At 33.7% G+C, this 18034-nt stretch overlaps 1 protein-coding gene across 1 annotated transcript in view; it reads left to right on the forward strand.

Moving 5' to 3' along the window:
* The window catches only part of LOC112013939 (ABC transporter A family member 1), a 38338-nt gene that overhangs the window by 11607 nt on the left and 8697 nt on the right, over nucleotides 1–18034 (forward strand). The window contains exons 16-28 of the mRNA XM_065779198.1: nucleotides 4546–4632; nucleotides 5761–5859; nucleotides 5935–6119; nucleotides 8763–8817; nucleotides 8916–8987; nucleotides 9601–10302; nucleotides 10450–10628; nucleotides 11292–11502; nucleotides 13007–13090; nucleotides 14136–14177; nucleotides 15302–15398; nucleotides 16364–16491; nucleotides 16583–16687. Of these exons, the coding sequence (XP_065635270.1) occupies nucleotides 4546–4632; nucleotides 5761–5859; nucleotides 5935–6119; nucleotides 8763–8817; nucleotides 8916–8987; nucleotides 9601–10302; nucleotides 10450–10628; nucleotides 11292–11502; nucleotides 13007–13090; nucleotides 14136–14177; nucleotides 15302–15398; nucleotides 16364–16491; nucleotides 16583–16687 (2046 nt within the window). The remainder of the gene's footprint in view (nucleotides 1–4545; nucleotides 4633–5760; nucleotides 5860–5934; nucleotides 6120–8762; nucleotides 8818–8915; nucleotides 8988–9600; nucleotides 10303–10449; nucleotides 10629–11291; nucleotides 11503–13006; nucleotides 13091–14135; nucleotides 14178–15301; nucleotides 15399–16363; nucleotides 16492–16582; nucleotides 16688–18034) is intronic.

Below are 18034 nucleotides of genomic sequence, written 5' to 3' on the forward strand. Positions count from 1 at the left end.
TTCTGTATTTTGCAATAGATATCACCTTAAGTACTTCTAATTTTTTGTTAATAAGTTGTTAGAAGTTGTGCGACAAAGGAGAGACTTGTATATTACCACATTAGGTGTTCTACAAAATCTTGGTTCTTTTTTATAATCAGAATGGTTGAAGCGTATATAACAACAATGAAGCCTTAACAACAATGGTTGAAGCGTGTGTGTGTGTATATATATATTTCTCCGGGTTGGCTGTTGATCCTCAATAGCTTAGTCAAGGTTGGTCACATGTATTCTTTTCCTCCATTTTATTATATCCGAAGTCATACTCTTTGTTACTTCCTTAATTGACATGTTCTTTTTTACTACTACTACTACTAATATATATATATATATATATATATCTATATTGTTCTCTTTCCTCAACTTGAATTAACTCACTCTTTCTTACTGGTGTGTTAATTGCTCTCTTTTGAACATGGCCAAACTACCTCAAGTGACTCTCCCCCATGTTTTCATCAATAGGGGCCGCCCCTATCTTTCAGTGGATTTTCTCATTTCTACTATATTTTTCCATATATTTTTACTTATTCATCTTAACATTCTCATTTTAGTTGCAATCATTTCATGAATAAGTTTCTTCTTAACAACCTAGCATTTGGTACCTATCTGGTCTTATAACATTCATATTAAAATCATCCTTTAATTTAATAGGTATTATACGATCACTCAATACTCTTGATGTGCTTCTCCCCTTCATCCACCTTGCTCTTATCCTAAGAAAAACATAATCTTCCATCTCTCCAATTTTATGAATTATTGATCCAAGATATTGAAACATCTCGCTCTTTAGTATCTATTGACCATCGAGTAATATCACCCTTTTTTCTCTATTTCTACTTTTTCTAAACTTACATTCCATGTACTCTGATTTAGTCTTAATTAAAAGCCTTTATATTTTCAAGGGTCTTGCAAAATTTCTAACTTGACATTAACTCTGACTTCTGATTTCCTTTCATCCACTAAAAGTAAATCATTTTTGAAAAGCATACACCAAGGGGCTTCCTCTTGAATTGATTTAAAATAGCTGAAGCATATCAATAGCAAAAATTTCAAGTAAAATAAAGGGAACATATGAGGGAAAACTAAAGAAAAGAAAAGAAAAGAGAAGAAAGAAAAAGAAAAGAGAGCATAGAGTTGTACTTGGATTCATTTTGAAATTTATTAAAGGCACTATGTTTATGTTCATTGATGGGCGCTGCCATCTTATACATGTACCTATAAAATTTAAACTTTAATATCTTTATGAGATGGCACTTCCTTCTCTCTCAATGATGGGATGGAGGGTAAGGTTGTGGATTCAAGATCCATAGGGTGTGTATAACTTACCAATTAGGAAAAAAGGTTGGAAGTGGGAGCTTTATTGGTCATTGAGCTCCCCAATTAAGGCAGTATGATGTGTATGATGTAGATGAGTGACACTGGCAGTCATATATATACTTTTTTCATGAGGAAAAACTCAAAACTGTTTCTTCTTATTATTATTTTTATTTTTTATTTTATTTTATTTTAATGAAAAAAAACTCAAATTCTTCATTGTGTGTCTGCTAATAAGCAATCACTGCTTTCTTGTTGGAGCGAATTTATGTTTTGCTAGCATATTAATCTTCCATTTTCCTATATAATTTTTTTTTTTATCAATTACAAAAAGAAACTGACTAGATAATACATATCTGTTGAGTTAGATGTAAATGATGTTATAGCTGCATTTATAGAGTAATTTTCCTAGTGATTGTAAATCTTTCCATGCCAATAACATTCTTTGCTAATTTTCTTTTGAAAGTTGCCTTCCAGTTTTATTTTTAGCTTTAGATATCTGGTATTTACTGCATTCATTTTCTTCAATACTAATGCCTTATTTAATGGTATTCTCTTGTTAAGTTGCTAGATACTAACCTTTGCCTTATTTAATGGTATTCTTCAATACTAATGCCTTATTGTGATTTAAAACATTCACTAACCAATCTATCGTGATTGGTTTTTGCATTATTCTTTTGGAGGTGGGGTTGGATTTTTGTATGATTTTGTGATTAATTTGAATATGTTTTACAGGATGAGATACGGAAGACATTAGGTGTTTGCCCTCAAAATGACATTCTTTTTGCAGAGTTGACTGTAAGTAAGAAGCACATTTCATTTTCCATTTTCTGTGTAGTAGGATATTTGAATTCTAGTAGTTTATGATACATTCTTATAACTACTAGGTATTTACGGTTAGATCTTTATACTACTTGAATGGCAGTTTTGACAGAAGATATGTGTCTTTTCATTTAAGCTGGGGCTCATCCAATTAATTAAATGCTAGGCACCTATCATTAGTATTATTATTATTTTACTAAGTTTTGCATTATTCATCTTATTACTTATATTGGAAAAGAGGCTTCCCAATCTTGTTTAGACTTTTTTTTTCCATGAAGTAGTCTTTTTTTAGTAAATTTATTCTCTTAAAAAAATGAGGTTTATGCAATTACATTGGTACACACTCTTTAGTCCAGATTTAGTTTTGTATTTTGCAATAGATATCACCTTAAGTACTTCTAATTTTTTGTTAATAAGTTGTTAGAAGTTGTGCGACAAAGGAGAGACTTGTATATTACCACATTGGGTGTTCTACAAAATCTTGGTTCTTTTTTATAATCAGAATGGTTGAAGCGTATATAACAACAATGAAGCCTTAACAACAATGGTTGAAGCGTGTGTGTGTGTGTGTGTATATTTCTCCGGGTTGGCTGTTGATCCTCAATAGCTTAGTCAAGGTTGGTCATATGTATTCTTTTCCTCCATTTTATTATATCCGAAGTCATACTCTTTGTTACTTCCTTAATTGACATGTTCTTTTTTACTACTACTACTACTAATATATATATATATATATATATATCTATATTGTTCTCTTTCCTCAACTTGAATTAACTCACTCTTTCTTACTGGTGTGTTAATTGCTCTCTTTTGAACATGGCCAAACTACCTCAAGTGACTCTCCCCCATATTTTCATCAATAGGGGCCACCCCTATCTTTCAGTGGATTTTCTCATTTCTACTATATATTTCCATATATTTTCACTTATTCATCTTAACATTCTCATTTTAGTTGCAATCATTTCATGAATAAGTTTCTTCTTAACAACCCAGCATTTGGTACCTATCTGGTCTTATAACATTCATATTAAAATCATCCTTTAATTTAATAGGTATTATACAATCACTCAATACTCTTGATGTGCTTCTCCCCTTCATCCACCTTGCTCTTATCCTAAGAAAAACATAATCTTCCATCTCTCCAATTTTATGAATTATTGATCCAAGATATCGAAACATCTCGCTCTTTAGTATCTATTGACCATCGAGTAATATCACCCTTTTTTCTCTATTTCTACTTTTTCTAAACTTAAATTCCATGTACTCTGATTTAGTCTTAATTAAAAGCCTTTATATTTTCAAGGGTCTTGCAAAATTTCTAACTTGACATTAACTCTGACTTCTGATTTCCTTTCATCCACTAAAAGTAAATCATTTTTGAAAAGCATACACCAAGGGGCTTCCTCTTGAATTGATTTAAAATAGCTGAAGCATATCAATAGCAAAAATTTCAAGTAAAATAAAGGGAACATATGAGGGAAAAATAAAGAAAAGAAAAGAAAAGAAAAGAAAGAAAAAGAAAAGAGAGCATAGAGTTCTACTTGGATTCATTTTGAAATTTATTAAAGGCACTATGTTTATGTTCATTGATGGGCGCTGCCATCTTATACATGTACCTATAAAATTTAAACTTTAATATCTTTATGAGATGGCACTTCCTTCTCTCTCAATGATGGGATGGAGGGTAAGGTTGTGGATTCAAGATCCACAGGGTGTGTATAACTTACCAATTAGGAAAAAAGGTTGGAAGTGGGAGCTTTATTGGTCATTGAGCTCCCCAATTAAGGCAGTATGATGTGTATGATGTAGATGAGTGACACTGGCAGTCATATATATACTTTTTTCATGAGGAAAAACTCAAAACTGTTTCTTCTTATTATTATTTTTATTTTTTATTTTATTTTATTTTAATGAAAAAAAACTCAAATTCTACATTGTGTGTCTGCTAATAAGCAATCACTGCTTTCTTGTTGGAGCGAATTTATGTTTTGCTAGCATATTAATCTTCCATTTTCCTATATAATTTTTTTTTTTTATCAATTAAAAAAAGAAACTGACTAGATAATACATATCTGTTGAGTTAGATGTAAATGATGTTATAGCTGCATTTATAGAGTAATTTTCCTAGTGATTGTAAATCTTTCCATGCCAATAACATTCTTTGCTAATTTTCTTTTGAAAGTTGCCTTCCAGTTTTATTTTTAGCTTTAGATATCTGGTATTTACTGCATTCATTTTCTTCAATACTAATGCCTTATTTAATGGTATTCTCTTGTTAAGTTGCTAGATACTAACCTTTGCCTTATTTAATGGTATTCTTCAATACTAATGCCTTATATAATGTTTTACTTTATCAATTTCTCCATCCAGGTGAAGGAGCATTTGGAAATTTTTGCCATATTGAAGGGTGTGAATGAAGAATTTTTGGAAAGAGTTGTTATGGATATGATTGATGAAGTGAGTTCCTCTTTGCATGACTGAAATCTTGCATGCTTGTGTTACTAATTCTTAGCTGTCTTTGCCTTACATGTGTTTATTGAGTCCTACTTACTGAAAAAGCATTTATAGTCATGCCCATTTCTCCCGGGAAATGTTTGCTGTTTGGTAATATGCCATGTGAAGGATTTTCCCGACATTTTATTATTCCTTGTTATTATTGTCATCCTCAGTGGATAATATAATGGTCAAAGACTGGTAGTCAATCATTTGAATTGGCATGATTTAGAATTTGTTGAGGAACGCCAATGTCTTATTTGGTTATTCCTTTTAGATAGAGCTTGGTAAAATTTGGAAGTTATTGGGAAACCACATGGGGTAAGTGATAATTTATCAATAAGATTAAGGGAGAGGTATTTGCTGACTGTCTCAAACATATAATTGGCCACTTAGTTTTGAGACTTGCATAGTTCTTTTTTTGGAGACAAATAAATTGTCAATTAAGTTCTTATTGCTAATGAGTGTAGAAAACCTCGGTAGCAATATGGTACCCCCAAAATAATTTGTAAAGTAGATATAGAAAAAACGTAGGACCATATATAGTTGGGACTATCTGTTGTACTTGTTGCAGAAATTCGGGTTTGGAGAAAGATGGAGGAAATGGATTGGATTTTGCATCTTACCTGTGAGATTCTCAATTATGATCAATGGCAACCATACTGGCTTCTTTTGTAGTCTGAGAGTTTGAGGAAGGAGACCCTTCATCTTCTTTTCTGTTCATCTTGGGGATGGAAATCAGAATGATCAAGAGGACTGTGGAGGCTTGTTATCTAGCTGGTTTAAGGTTAAGGGGAGGAGTAAAGGAGTCTTGGAAATTTCTCATCCTCTTTTTGTGAATGAAACTATTGTATTTTATTATTATTATAGAAGGTTGTGTGCACTAGACATGCCATAGGAAGATGTTTATTTATTTATTTTTTAATATTTAAGTTTATGTGGTTTGATTGTTATGCAAATTTTCTTCTCATATGGTTTATGGTATTGTTCCCCTTATCCAATGCGCTTTTACATTTGAGCTCTCCCTCTTTTTTTCGTAATATTTTTGGGAATAAGGTATGAAGGTTCTTTAACTGCTATTATTATGTACAGGTGGGTTTGGCTGATAAAACCAATACTACTGTTAAAGCTCTTTCTGGCGGTATGAAGAGGAAATTGTCTCTTGGAATCGCACTGATAGGAGATAGTAAGGTGGTGAAACAATTTAGTAGCACATTTTTTTACTTACGTATGTATCAAAGTTGTTCCTTATATTTATTATGACAGGTCATCATCCTTGACGAACCTACTAGTGGAATGGATCCATACTCAATGCGCTTGACATGGCAGTTAATAAAAAAACTAAAAAAGGGCAGGATAATATTACTGACAACACACTCAATGGATGAAGCTGATGAACTAGGAGATCGAATAGCTATCATGGCTAATGGTTCCTTGAGATGCTGTGGAAGGTATATCCTCCTCCCAATTAAATTTTTTTTATGATATTCTTTTTTTTTTAATTTTTTTTATTTTGCTAGACCTAGTAGCAAGCGTGATAAGAGAATTGCACTTAACTGAAAAATATTATTATTTTCCCATTCTTTTAATCACGTGCTTTTAACTTTTAGTTCATACTTCATATTCAACTTCATCTGTCTGTAAAACCCTTTTTCTGGGCTGTTCTTCTGCTTTGTCTTCCAAGAAAAACTAAAAATATAAATGTAGAAAATATATATATTCTATGTATCCATTGGATCTTCAACCAATGAGGTGGTGACACATGCATGCTTGCACATTCTGATTTAGATTCTCAACTCCAAATTCTAGTTAAATATTGGTTTTGTTTCTTGTCAACACTCAAGGAACGACATGAAGGGTTTCTTGGAGCAAACCTCTTTAGGATAATGTGTTAGAGTAGATTTCATCGAGTCGCTGGAATTTGTGAGGAAACTGTAAATTGAGAAAGGTAGAACGAAAGATTGGAATGGAAGTCTTTTTGAGATCTTCAGAAAGATGAAAATCTGATGCCAATATCTTAATAGGCTATTGAACCATTTGGTTAATATAAAGAAATGGGGGTTTCTGAAAAAAATCAAGGAGATTGACATTAAGGGAAGAGAGCGAGAGATTGACATTAAGTTATCAAATGATTTACTTACAATCTTATTATTGGGCTTTGGGTGAGTGACCTCAGTGTGTATTTTGGAGGGTAAGAGTGGATGCAAAGGTAGCTTTTTCTTCTCTTTTTGGGCTAGGGAAGAGGGGCAAGTGGCGCATAGTAAATTCTTCAAGAGTTGATAATCTCAAAAAGAGAAAGTAGGCAATAGGTGATTAATATTGCAAGAGAATTGATCATCTTCATCATGGTGCATGGACAAGCAGTTATGGTGGTTTGTTTTTCTCTGTGTTGATTACTTTGGCTTATACCTGGAGCTTTTAGGAGGGCAAAAAATTTGTTTTCACACACCAGAGTAGCATTGTCTGTAGCTATTCCACTTTTGTCTTGGGTGGAGTCTATGGAGGGAGAGCAATGGTGCTATTTGGATGGTTGTCCCTCATTGTTTGATGTGGTGCATTTGGCAGAAGAGATATAACAGAACTTTGAGGATTCTGAAATGACTATACCAAACCTAAAATTCTTTTTTTCAAAACGTTATCGGATTGGATGTCAATTGTAGGAAGTCATTCTATTTTTTCAGTTCTTGATTTGATGGATGCTTGTAATTTGTGTGTTTGATTGTATTAGTCTCCAAATGTAAACTTCCTGTATATTTGGCTGACCCTTTTTATGAGATTAATAAATTCTTCTTTACTTAACACCCGCACCACACCCCCCCACCACCCCCCAAATTTTTTTTTTGACAGAACTGAGTATTTAGTGTGTGGTCGATGTCTATAATCCTGAGATCCCTTTTCATTTAGATGGGCACTTCTGGTGGTTTCTCTTCTCTTTCTTTTCTGGAGTTTCTGGATTTTGTAATTTTAGAGCTTTTTATGGAGTTTCTAGAGCTTTGCTGTATTTCTATTTATTATTATTATTATTATTATTATTTATCTTTCTTATTTAATCTGTCAAAACAAAACTGCACCACATCTACATATTCTTCTGCACCCTACAATCGTACAATGTTTATTTTGGTGAAACATCAGTATCAAAATCTAAAGTTGTTAGAAATTGTGCCAACAATAGATATCAAGCATACAACACACAAACATGGCAACAAAATCTGGACCAGTTGTGGGCCTCTCACATATAGAACAGAAGAAATAACTAAAGCGGAGATAATCAGAATCAAAGACCTCACAGATCTCGGGTTGTGATACTATCATATCAGTTAAAAAAATTTAAGCTATTGTAAATAAGCCAAGAAGAATATCTTGCTATAATAGTTGTCATCACTTGCAAGATGATCATATTGAAGCTCAACACTTTTAATTCATCATAGAAGGAAGACCCTTAAACCTCATCACAACCAGTGAAGGAAATCTAGTTAGCTCACTGACCTTGCTCTAGGATGTGGAAGCAAGTTGAATTGACTGATGTCAATGCTAGGAAGATAATGCTTCTCTAGGTGACGTAAATACAATGAGGTATGAGCTCTTTGAGATTGCAGATCTTTCCTAAGTCCAAGAAAGATGTTCATCTTCTCTTGGCCATAGGATAGTTAATTGTTAATGCTGGAACCTCCACCAAAAAGGAAGGGTTGTGGTGCTTAAATGGTAAATTTATGATCATTTTCTTACACTGAGATCTTATATTCTTTTGTACACAAAAGAAAAAGAAAAAAGCTCTACACTAATTGACTATCATCCTCTTCAACTTTTCCCCATCTTGCTATTCCACATTAAGGTCATTCCAGAATTCTCTCTGAGGATGACCAAAGGTGTTCATCAAAATGTTGCAGCCCTTAAAGTTGCTTCAAATTTTATAAATAAAGTATTTCATTATTCCAAAAAAAAAAAAAAAAATGGTTTCCTACATTTTTGGAATGTATAAGTTATTACTAATTGAATCATATGCTAAAAAACATTGGACACACTGATTTTACTTTGAGAAGTTGAATTAAATGTCTCTAAGATTCCTTGTTTCAAATGTTCTTTTTTTTCAACAGCTCCCTTTTCTTGAAGCATCAGTATGGGGTTGGTTATACACTGACGCTGGTGAAGGTGTGCTTCTATTTCTGTGTATCTTTCTCTACATTCCATTGAATGGCTGTTTGCTTATTATTTTCTGTGCTGATGGCTTTATTGTCTCTTCCTTTCAGTCTGCACCTACTGCCTCAGTAGCTTCTGATATTGTGTATCGACATATTCCATCAGCAACATGTGTGAGTGAGGTATTTCTCTCACTTTATCTATCAATTGTTTTGTTAATCAATTAAAAGAAGATGTTGAAACGTTTTACTTGAATGGGCCAATATCTCTGTTTACAATGATCTATGATGAGAGCTATCAATCATAATGTGTAGGGGTAGTTTGAAGTTCAACAGATGTTCTTCTGGTTTAATATTTTTCCTTTATTTTTTCACCTGTTGTATGACTTAATGGTATGATAAAATATGCCCCTGATCCTTGGCATTAACATATGTGTGGTTGGGAATCTCTCTTATTGCACATGGATGTGTGTGCTTGGGTAGGGATGGCAATTTCTACCCGATCCGTGGGTACCCAGCCTGGCCCGACCCTAATGGGTCGGATTTTACCCGGCCTGATAAAGAATAGGGTCGGGTCTGGGCTTTGGAAAAAAACCCTGTTTAATAATCGGGCCGGGTCCAGGTCGTGGGTCTAGACCCGCAGGTCGGGTCCGGGTATGAAAAACCCCGGCCCGAACCCGACCCATTGCCATTCCTATGCTTGGGTACCTGTGTGTAATCTATATCAGAGTGCTATAGTAAAAAATCCTTAGATATGCCCAATGTTGCTAATGCTGATACTCCCTTTCTCTTTCAGGTTGGAACTGAGATTTCCTTCAAGCTTCCTATGGCATCTTCATCATCCTTTGAAAGTATGTTCAGGGAAATTGAAAGTTGCATGAGAAGGTCAGTTTGTAACTCCAAAACAAGTGGGTCTGAGGACAAAGACTATCTTGGCATTGAAAGTTATGGTATATCTGTCACAACTCTGGAAGAGGTATTCCTTAGAGTTGCAGGATGTGACTATATTGAAGCTGAATGCATTGAGCATAAGGAAGACTTTTGTTTACCTGAAGCTGTGGTTTCTCAGGCTTCTCATGATCTTGCGCCCAAAAATAACTCCAAACTACTGGGAAATTGCAAACATATTCTTGGGGTCATATCAAACATAGTAGGGAGAGCTTGTGGCTTAATTTTTGCTACAGTTCTAAGTTTCATAAACTTCTTTAGTAAGCAGTGCTGTAGCTGTTGTTTCATTTCTAGGTCAACATTTTGGCAACATTTTAGAGCATTGTTCATAAAAAGGGCGATAACTGCTCGGAGAGACCACAAAAGCATTGTTTTCCAGCTTTTGATTCCTGCAGTCTTCTTGTTTTTTGGACTTCTTTTTGTCAAGCTCAAGCCACATCCTGATCAGCAGTCTGTGACCTTTACAACTTCACAATTTAATCCTCTATTAAGCGGTGGTGGTGGTGGTGGTCCAATTCCTTTTGATCTGTCCTGGCCTATTGCAAAGGAGGTTTGTTAATCATGTTAATTCATGTTGATGTTCCATCTTTTTTTGGGTGATGTCCTGTGTTGCGAAGTCTTCAATGTAGTGGATTTAACTACATATTGGTTGCATGCCTATTCAGTGATTTCTTCCTTTAAACTATCTGTGCTGCAGATTGCACAATACGTTGAAGGGGGGTGGATTCAAAACTTTAAACCGAGTGCGTATAAATTCCCAGACTCAGAGAAGGCATTAGCTGATGCGATTGAGGTGGCAGGGCCAACATTGGGGCCAGTTTTACTTTCAATGAGTGAATTCTTGATGTCTAGCTTTAATGAATCCTATGAGTCAAGGTGTGTTAACCCAAATATTTGATTTACTTCATTCTTTACAACTTTCTGTCAGTTGTTAAGATGATGTTAGCATGATTAATGGAAATCAAAATCATAGTTGTGGAAAGAATCCTGGCAATACCCAAACACAAATGTGAACTTCATGCAGTTGTCTACAGTGTTAGTAAATTATGTCTATTGAAGTGGAATGTTTATTTATATATATTTTTTTGATGACGTGGAACCTCACCAAGTTAGGGCACCTTGGACCCACCCCTGGGGAGTAAACCACGGATACACGACCCCATTCGTCATAACCATGTATTAGGTAATCCTGGAGAACTCCTATTGGGGATCAAACCCAAGAAGTTTGGGTCTACAGCTCACCCCAAGCCTCCAACCATGAGGCTACACCCTGACGGGTTGTTTATTTATAAATTATCAAGAAATTATCAGATAGTAGGCAAAAAAAATAAAGATAAGTTGTGTATTTGATAGTAATTTTTGTTCTTCCCCCATATTTGGGATATCTTGTGATCTCAATGGCAATTTTGCAAAATAATAATAGAATAGATGATGCTATTCCACAACGTGAGCTACATGAAATTAACATTAGTATTGTTAGTTTTTAGTTTATTTTAATTTTATTTAATTTTAGAGATTTGAATACATTCTTATATGCAGGTATGGGGCAATTGTGATGGATGATCAGAATGAAGATGGAACTTTGGGGTACACTGTACTACACAACAGTTCTTGTCAGCATGCTGCTCCAACATTTATCAATTTAATGAATGCTGCAATTCTTAAGCTGGCTACTCAAAACAAAAATATGACAATTCGAACACGTAATCATCCTCTGCCTATGACAGAAAGTCAGCACTTGCAACATCATGTAAGTTACCACATTCATTTATTTGAGTTGTTCTCTCAAGCATGATTGCACACTAAGTCTTGCCATAAACCCTCAAAAGAAGATATCAATAAGAACTATCAACCCCCAAACAACCCCCCAGCCTTCCCCCACCCACCCTCTCCCCCCAAAAAAAAAAAAAAAAAACCATTTATTCATGAGAACATGATTTTATTATTATGGAAATGCTTGAGGGTTTTCTTTTAAATGTATTGGGTATTATATGTTAAATCAATTATTGTGTTATTATCTTGTAATATATTAAACTCTTTTAGTATGTTGAGTAATGCATTCCTGTCTTTTCCTGATTTTTATTTTAAGATTACCTTTGGATGCAATATGATGGGGAAAATGGGAAAAATTCTAAAATGGTATGCAATCTAGAAGTTTTTTAGTTTACCTCTAGGAACAAATGTTCAAGCAGACATCCTTTTGGAAAGTGCATCAGAATGTAAATTGTAGTTTTATAGGTGGAGCTTGATACACATCTGCTGTATTCGAGCTCCTCATATCATTAAAGATATATTTGCTTAAAAAAACACTAGAAAGGAAAAATGATCAATGACATATCTCAAGCCATCAAGCATTATCTAATAATATAGTATGCATAGCGTCTGCCAGCTACAATCTTTACTACTTTTCTTTTCCATTTCATATATATATATATATATATTTTAATTTCTTGTGTTCAATTTAAATTCTAAAAGGCATGACATTAAAACATGCACTCTTATATAGCCTGAGGAAGTGCTAGCCACATTTGCACTATGTTGAGGTTGCAAGTGTTTGACATGCATTCTTCTTAGTTTTCTTGACATCAAAACATGGCAGAAATAGAAGTTCCCCTATATCATTTTTTGTTATTGAGGTTGTAATGATTTAAGGAATCGCTAGTCACATTTGCGCAATACCCCAAAAATACCAGTAAAGCACCAATTAGGGCTCATCGTAATCACTTATGTAGCCAAGTTCAACCAAGTAAAGACCCAATGTGGGGGCTCAACACATGCCTGCACAACACACACTTATCCAATATAATCCACCAAGGTATTACAATGTGTCCACTTAAAATCATCATGTCCTCATTAGGTCCCACGTTATGCTGCAGTTTCCCAGCCACATGACGTTTCCAAGTCGACTCTAATACCATTTGGAATGACTCAAAGAAGCGCTAGTCACATCTGTGTTATACCCCAAAAAAGGCTAGTCAAGTGCTTGTAATCACTTATATGGTCTAATCCGACCATACAAACACCCGACTTGGGACTTAGCATAGGCCCACAGAATACATGCTTATCCAATCATAGATGTTGCTATTTTTAGTCATTATCATACAAACATTTTCAACCCTAACATTGATAATATCTCAACACTATGATGAAATTGGCTTTGCCTTTTGTTTGTTTGTTTTATTTTTATTTTTTTGGGATGGACTTATATTTAATGAAACAAGAAGATTCAATGTATTTTCATTTTCAATTTGTAGGATCTTGATGCATTCTCTGTAGCAATTATTGTTAACATTGCCTTCTCTTTCATTCCTGCCTCATTTGCTGTTCCTGTTGTAAAGGTATTTTCCACAACTCTTATCTCATCTACTACGGCAATTTTGTATGGCCTTTCTTATTCCTAGCATCATATAGTGTTGTTTTAAGTTAACTTATCAAAAAAAAAAAAAAAAGAAAAGGAAAAGAATAAACTAGTTTCATTTGAAGTGGGAGTTCAAAATTCTTTTTTATTTTAATTTAAATAAAGTGGAATTTAAATGACTTCTTTTTCAAATGGCACCCCCTCCCTTAAGAACAAGGCAGAGGGTGAGGTCGTGAGTACAGACCCATTGGCCCATTTGCTATATGTAATTACCTTTAATAAATTATTTTAAAAAAATTGTTACATATCATTTGTTTTCTTAACTCGAATCCAGGTATATATATATATATATATTGGGGAACATGTTTAAGGGTATAGTTCATTTGTTGCTAGATTAAATAAAAATAGGGCTAAATTGCAAGCTACTCCCCTAAAGTATAAAGTTTGGGAGTGTTTGAATTTTACACTAATGTTTCAGAATTTGAATTTTACCCCTTGAAATTCTATTTTGTTTGCATCAACAGCTCCTTTATCCATATTTTATGTTAAGTGCCACACAAACTTGCCACGTGTTTAGTTCATCCAATTAAATGATGCCACATCATTTTAACTATGCCTTACCATTTTTAATTATTTAATTTTTTTTACGCTACAAAAATGATGTGGTATCATTTTATTGTTTAAACTAAACATGTATGGCAAGTTTATGTGGTATTTAAGAGAAAATATGGACGGAGAAGCTATTATTATAATAGAACTTTAAGGGGTAAAATCCAAATTCTAAAACTTCAGGGTATAAAATCCAAACATCCTTAAATCTCCTCCAAACTTTAGGGGTGTAGTTTGCAACATTGATCCAGTATTATCTATTTATGTTTAATTATATTGTCTCTTATGAGAATATTGCCTAAATAAATTTATGGGAGTGCTTCCCTAAGAATGTGTAACTTCTTTAGCTCATACACCATAAGTATTCTCTAATTTCTTGTTTTTTTGGCATAATAATTTCTATGATCTTAATGCAGGAACGTGAAGTAAAAGCTAAACATCAACAACTAATTAGTGGGGTATGTTTGTCCTTCAGAAAAAAAAAATTAAAAAAAAAAAAAAAAAAAAAAAAAGGAAAAGAATAAACTAGTTTCATTTGAAGTGGGAGTTCAAAATTCTTTTTTATTTTAATTTAAATAAAGTGGAATTTAAATGACTTCTTTTTCAAATGGCACCCCCTCCCTTAAGAACAAGGCAGAGGGTGAGGTTGTGAGTACAGACCCATTGGCCCATTCGCTATATGTAATTACCTTTAATAAATTATTTTAAAAAAAATTGTTACATATCATTTGTTTTCTTAACTCGAATCCAGGTATATATATATATATATATATATTGGGGAACATGTTTAAGGGTATAGTTCATTTGTTGCTAGATTAAATAAAAATAGGGCTAAATCGCAAGCTACTCGCCTAAAGTATAAAGTTTAGGAGTGTTTGAATTTTACACTAATGTTTCAGAATTTGAATTTTACCCCCTTGAAATTCTATTTTGTTTGCATCAACAGCTCCTTTGTCCATATTTTCTGTTAAGTGCCACATAAACTTGCCACGTGTTTAGTTCATCCAATTAAATGATGCCACATCGTTTTAACCATGCCTTACCATTTTTAATTATTTAATTTTTTTTACGCTACAAAAATGATGTGGTATCATTTTATTGTTTAAACTAAAAATTTATGGCAAGTTTATGTGGTATTTAACGGAAAATATGGACGGAGAAGTTATTATTATAATGGAACTTTAGGGGGTAAAATCCAAATTCTAAAAATTCAGGGTATAAAATTTAAACATCCTCAAATCTCCTCCAAACTTTAGGGGTGTAGTTTGCAACATTGATCCAGTATTATCTATTTATGTTTAATTATATTGTCTCTTATGAGAATATTGCCTAAATAAATTTATGGGAGTGCTTCCCTAAGAATGTGTAACTTCTTTAGCTCATACACCATAAGTATTCTCTAATTTCTTGTTTTTTTGGCATAATAATTTCTATGATCTTAATGCAGGAACGTGAAGTAAAAGCTAAACATCAACAACTAATTAGTGGGGTATGTTTGTCCTTCAGAAAAAAAAAATGGCTGCTATATTTGATTCTTTTAGTACTACTATGGAAATCGATATATGACTGCATCCTTTGGCAGGTTTCCATACTTTCATATTGGACTTCTACATATATATGGGACTTTGTCAGCTTCTTATTTCCTTCATCTTTCGCAATAATTCTTTTTTACATCTTTGGTACGTTTGTAAACTCTCACTTCAAATTTTATCTTTTAGATGATTTTAGGCTTACTTGGGGTTAATTTGGTCACTTTCATAATTGAATTAATTGATACTTATGAGGGGAGAAAATAGAAAAAACAAAGCTATATTCCCCCCTGCGCGCACCCTCCCTCCCTTTCTTTAATTATTCAACCCCTGGCACTGTTGAAAGTTTGAAGACAATGCTATGGCGATAAGTTAGATATTTGAACCTATGTTCTAGAACATCATTATAATTACCAATTACCATGTTGCTGAGGTTTATTTTTATTTTTATTTTTATTTTATTTTATTTTAAATTTTATTTAATTTTTCTTTTATAATTATTTTTTTATAAGTACTATATTAAATTAATTCTATAATGGCACTGTTGAAAGCTTGATTACATTGAATAATTTAAATGCTATGGTGATATTTCAGATGTTTTATATTTCCTGCGTACCTAGGTGCCCCTGCATTATTTACTTATCAAAAAAGGTAAAAAGCAGGAATGTAAAAGGGGTGAGAGAAAGGAAAACTGAAAATGATTAATACATATCTTTGCACTTAGTTTTTCTGTGTGTGTTTTGAGAAAGGGAGGGGGCTAATGGAAGGATTATCATCCCCTCTAGGCCTACCATATTATTCCTTGTAAATTCGGGTGTTGAGGAAGTACAGAAAGAGAGGAAATTTGTACCATATTTCTTTTTCATTTCATTAGGCTGACTAGATTTCCTGTTTTATCCTAGAAAACCCAATAACAAGAGGGAAGGTAGATTTCTTTACTTTCCCTTCACTCTCCTTCATTTCCTAGCCCTTCCCTCCACCCTTTTAAAATAATTATAGATTAATAATTACTCCGTTATATTATCACTTTGTTTTTCATTATTGTCACGATTAATGGGTTTTTTTTTTTTTTTTTTTTTTTTTTTTTTTTTTTTTCATATTTAAACTTTCTGTAGGTCTGGATCAGTTTATTGGAAGGGGTTGTGTCTTGCCAACAATCCTCATGTTTTTGGAGTATGGATTATCAGTTGCATCATTCACTTATTGCCTTACATTTTTCTTTTCTGACCACACCATGGCACAGGTGGGCACTTTCACTTCTCAATGGTAATTTTAGCTTTCATTGCATTATTCTTATAATTTCATGAGTGCTTACATTCTCACTCTTCTTGCAGAATGTGGTCCTCTTGGTGCACTTTTTCACTGGACTCATTCTAATGGTTATCTCATTCATTATGGGGCTTATAAAGACGACAGCAAGTGCAAATTCTTTTCTCAAGGTGGTGGACTTTTTTTCTTTTTTATGATCAATTTAGGGTGTGGAAGGCATTCATTATGATGGCGTTAACTTCAAACCTATCTATTAATCGCCAATGGAGTTTAGAGATTTAAATTTTAATTTAGATAATGGTGATACATGTCTATCCTGAGACCTTCCATAGGATTAAAGTCCCCAGCACTATTCTGTGCCCTAATGACAGCTAGTGCAACCCTTTTTCTTAATATTGTATTAGTATTTTCATTTATAAATATTTCTCAGTTGAGGAAGTTGATGGAATTCATTCATGGCCTTAAATTGCAAACCAACCTGTTAGTCACCAGCACAATTATCATATTGAAATTTAACTTTTAAGCCAGCCTAATTCAGTAAATGGTAATGGAGGTTTGTAGAGTAAGGTGATCACTCTTGGAGGAATGTATTTTTTTATTATGTATAAATACTCTTGAAGGAATGTTATTGCTTCCTAAAATGGGGAAGCAGGGTGTGGATGGACTACTTTGGTTATTTGTAGGCCACATGGGTGTAGCCCATGGAAGGGAATTAGAAGGGGTTGGAGGAAGTTGTCCTCTTTCATCTCTTACAAAACAGAAATGGTAGGAAGATCAGATTCTCTCATGATGAGTGTTGTGGTGAATGAGCCCTAAAGGAGATGTATCTAGACTTATTTTCAATTGTTGTGAATAAGAATGCATCAATGCTTTCCTTTTTCTCTACAAGGGAGGATGGTCTTTGTTTTTGGAATTTAAGATTTATTTGTGGTTTTCATGATTGGGAATTGTGGTGTGTGAATATTTAATTGGACTCTGACATTTATTTTCTTGGAGGGGAGAATCATATTTGATGGAGCCTAAATAGCAATATAGAGTTTAGTGTGCAATCATATTATGTTTCTTTGAGGGGTGATTATAAAGAGCCCTTTATTTTTTTTTGGACAGCAATGTTGATTAGAATATCAACTGTAGGCAACCTTATAAAGAGAAATATGGTATTGGTCAATTGGCATTGCATGTATTAGGATGACGGAGGAAAAATGGCCCTTCTTCTTCTTCATTGTCCTGTTACTCATGACTAGTGGTCCTTCATTTTATCTGCTATTGGAGTGCGGGTGATGCCATCTAAGGTGACTGTTGTATGGTCTTGTTGGAAAGGACTGTAGGGGGGCATAGAAATAGCTTTGTTTTGTGTGTGACTCCTAATTGTATTATGTGGATGCTTTGCAAGGCTGGAATAGTTTCACTTTTGGAGGTGGGGAGATATCTCATATCTGTGGTTGATCTTAGGGCCTCTTTCTTCAGTTTTCTTTTTGAATTTTGTACAATGAAAGAGGAGGGGGGAGGGGGAGGGG

Source organism: Quercus suber, unplaced genomic scaffold, assembly GCF_002906115.3.
Source record: "Quercus suber isolate HL8 unplaced genomic scaffold, Cork oak 2.0 scaffold_202, whole genome shotgun sequence".
NCBI classification, from domain to species: Eukaryota; Viridiplantae; Streptophyta; class Magnoliopsida; order Fagales; family Fagaceae; genus Quercus; species Quercus suber.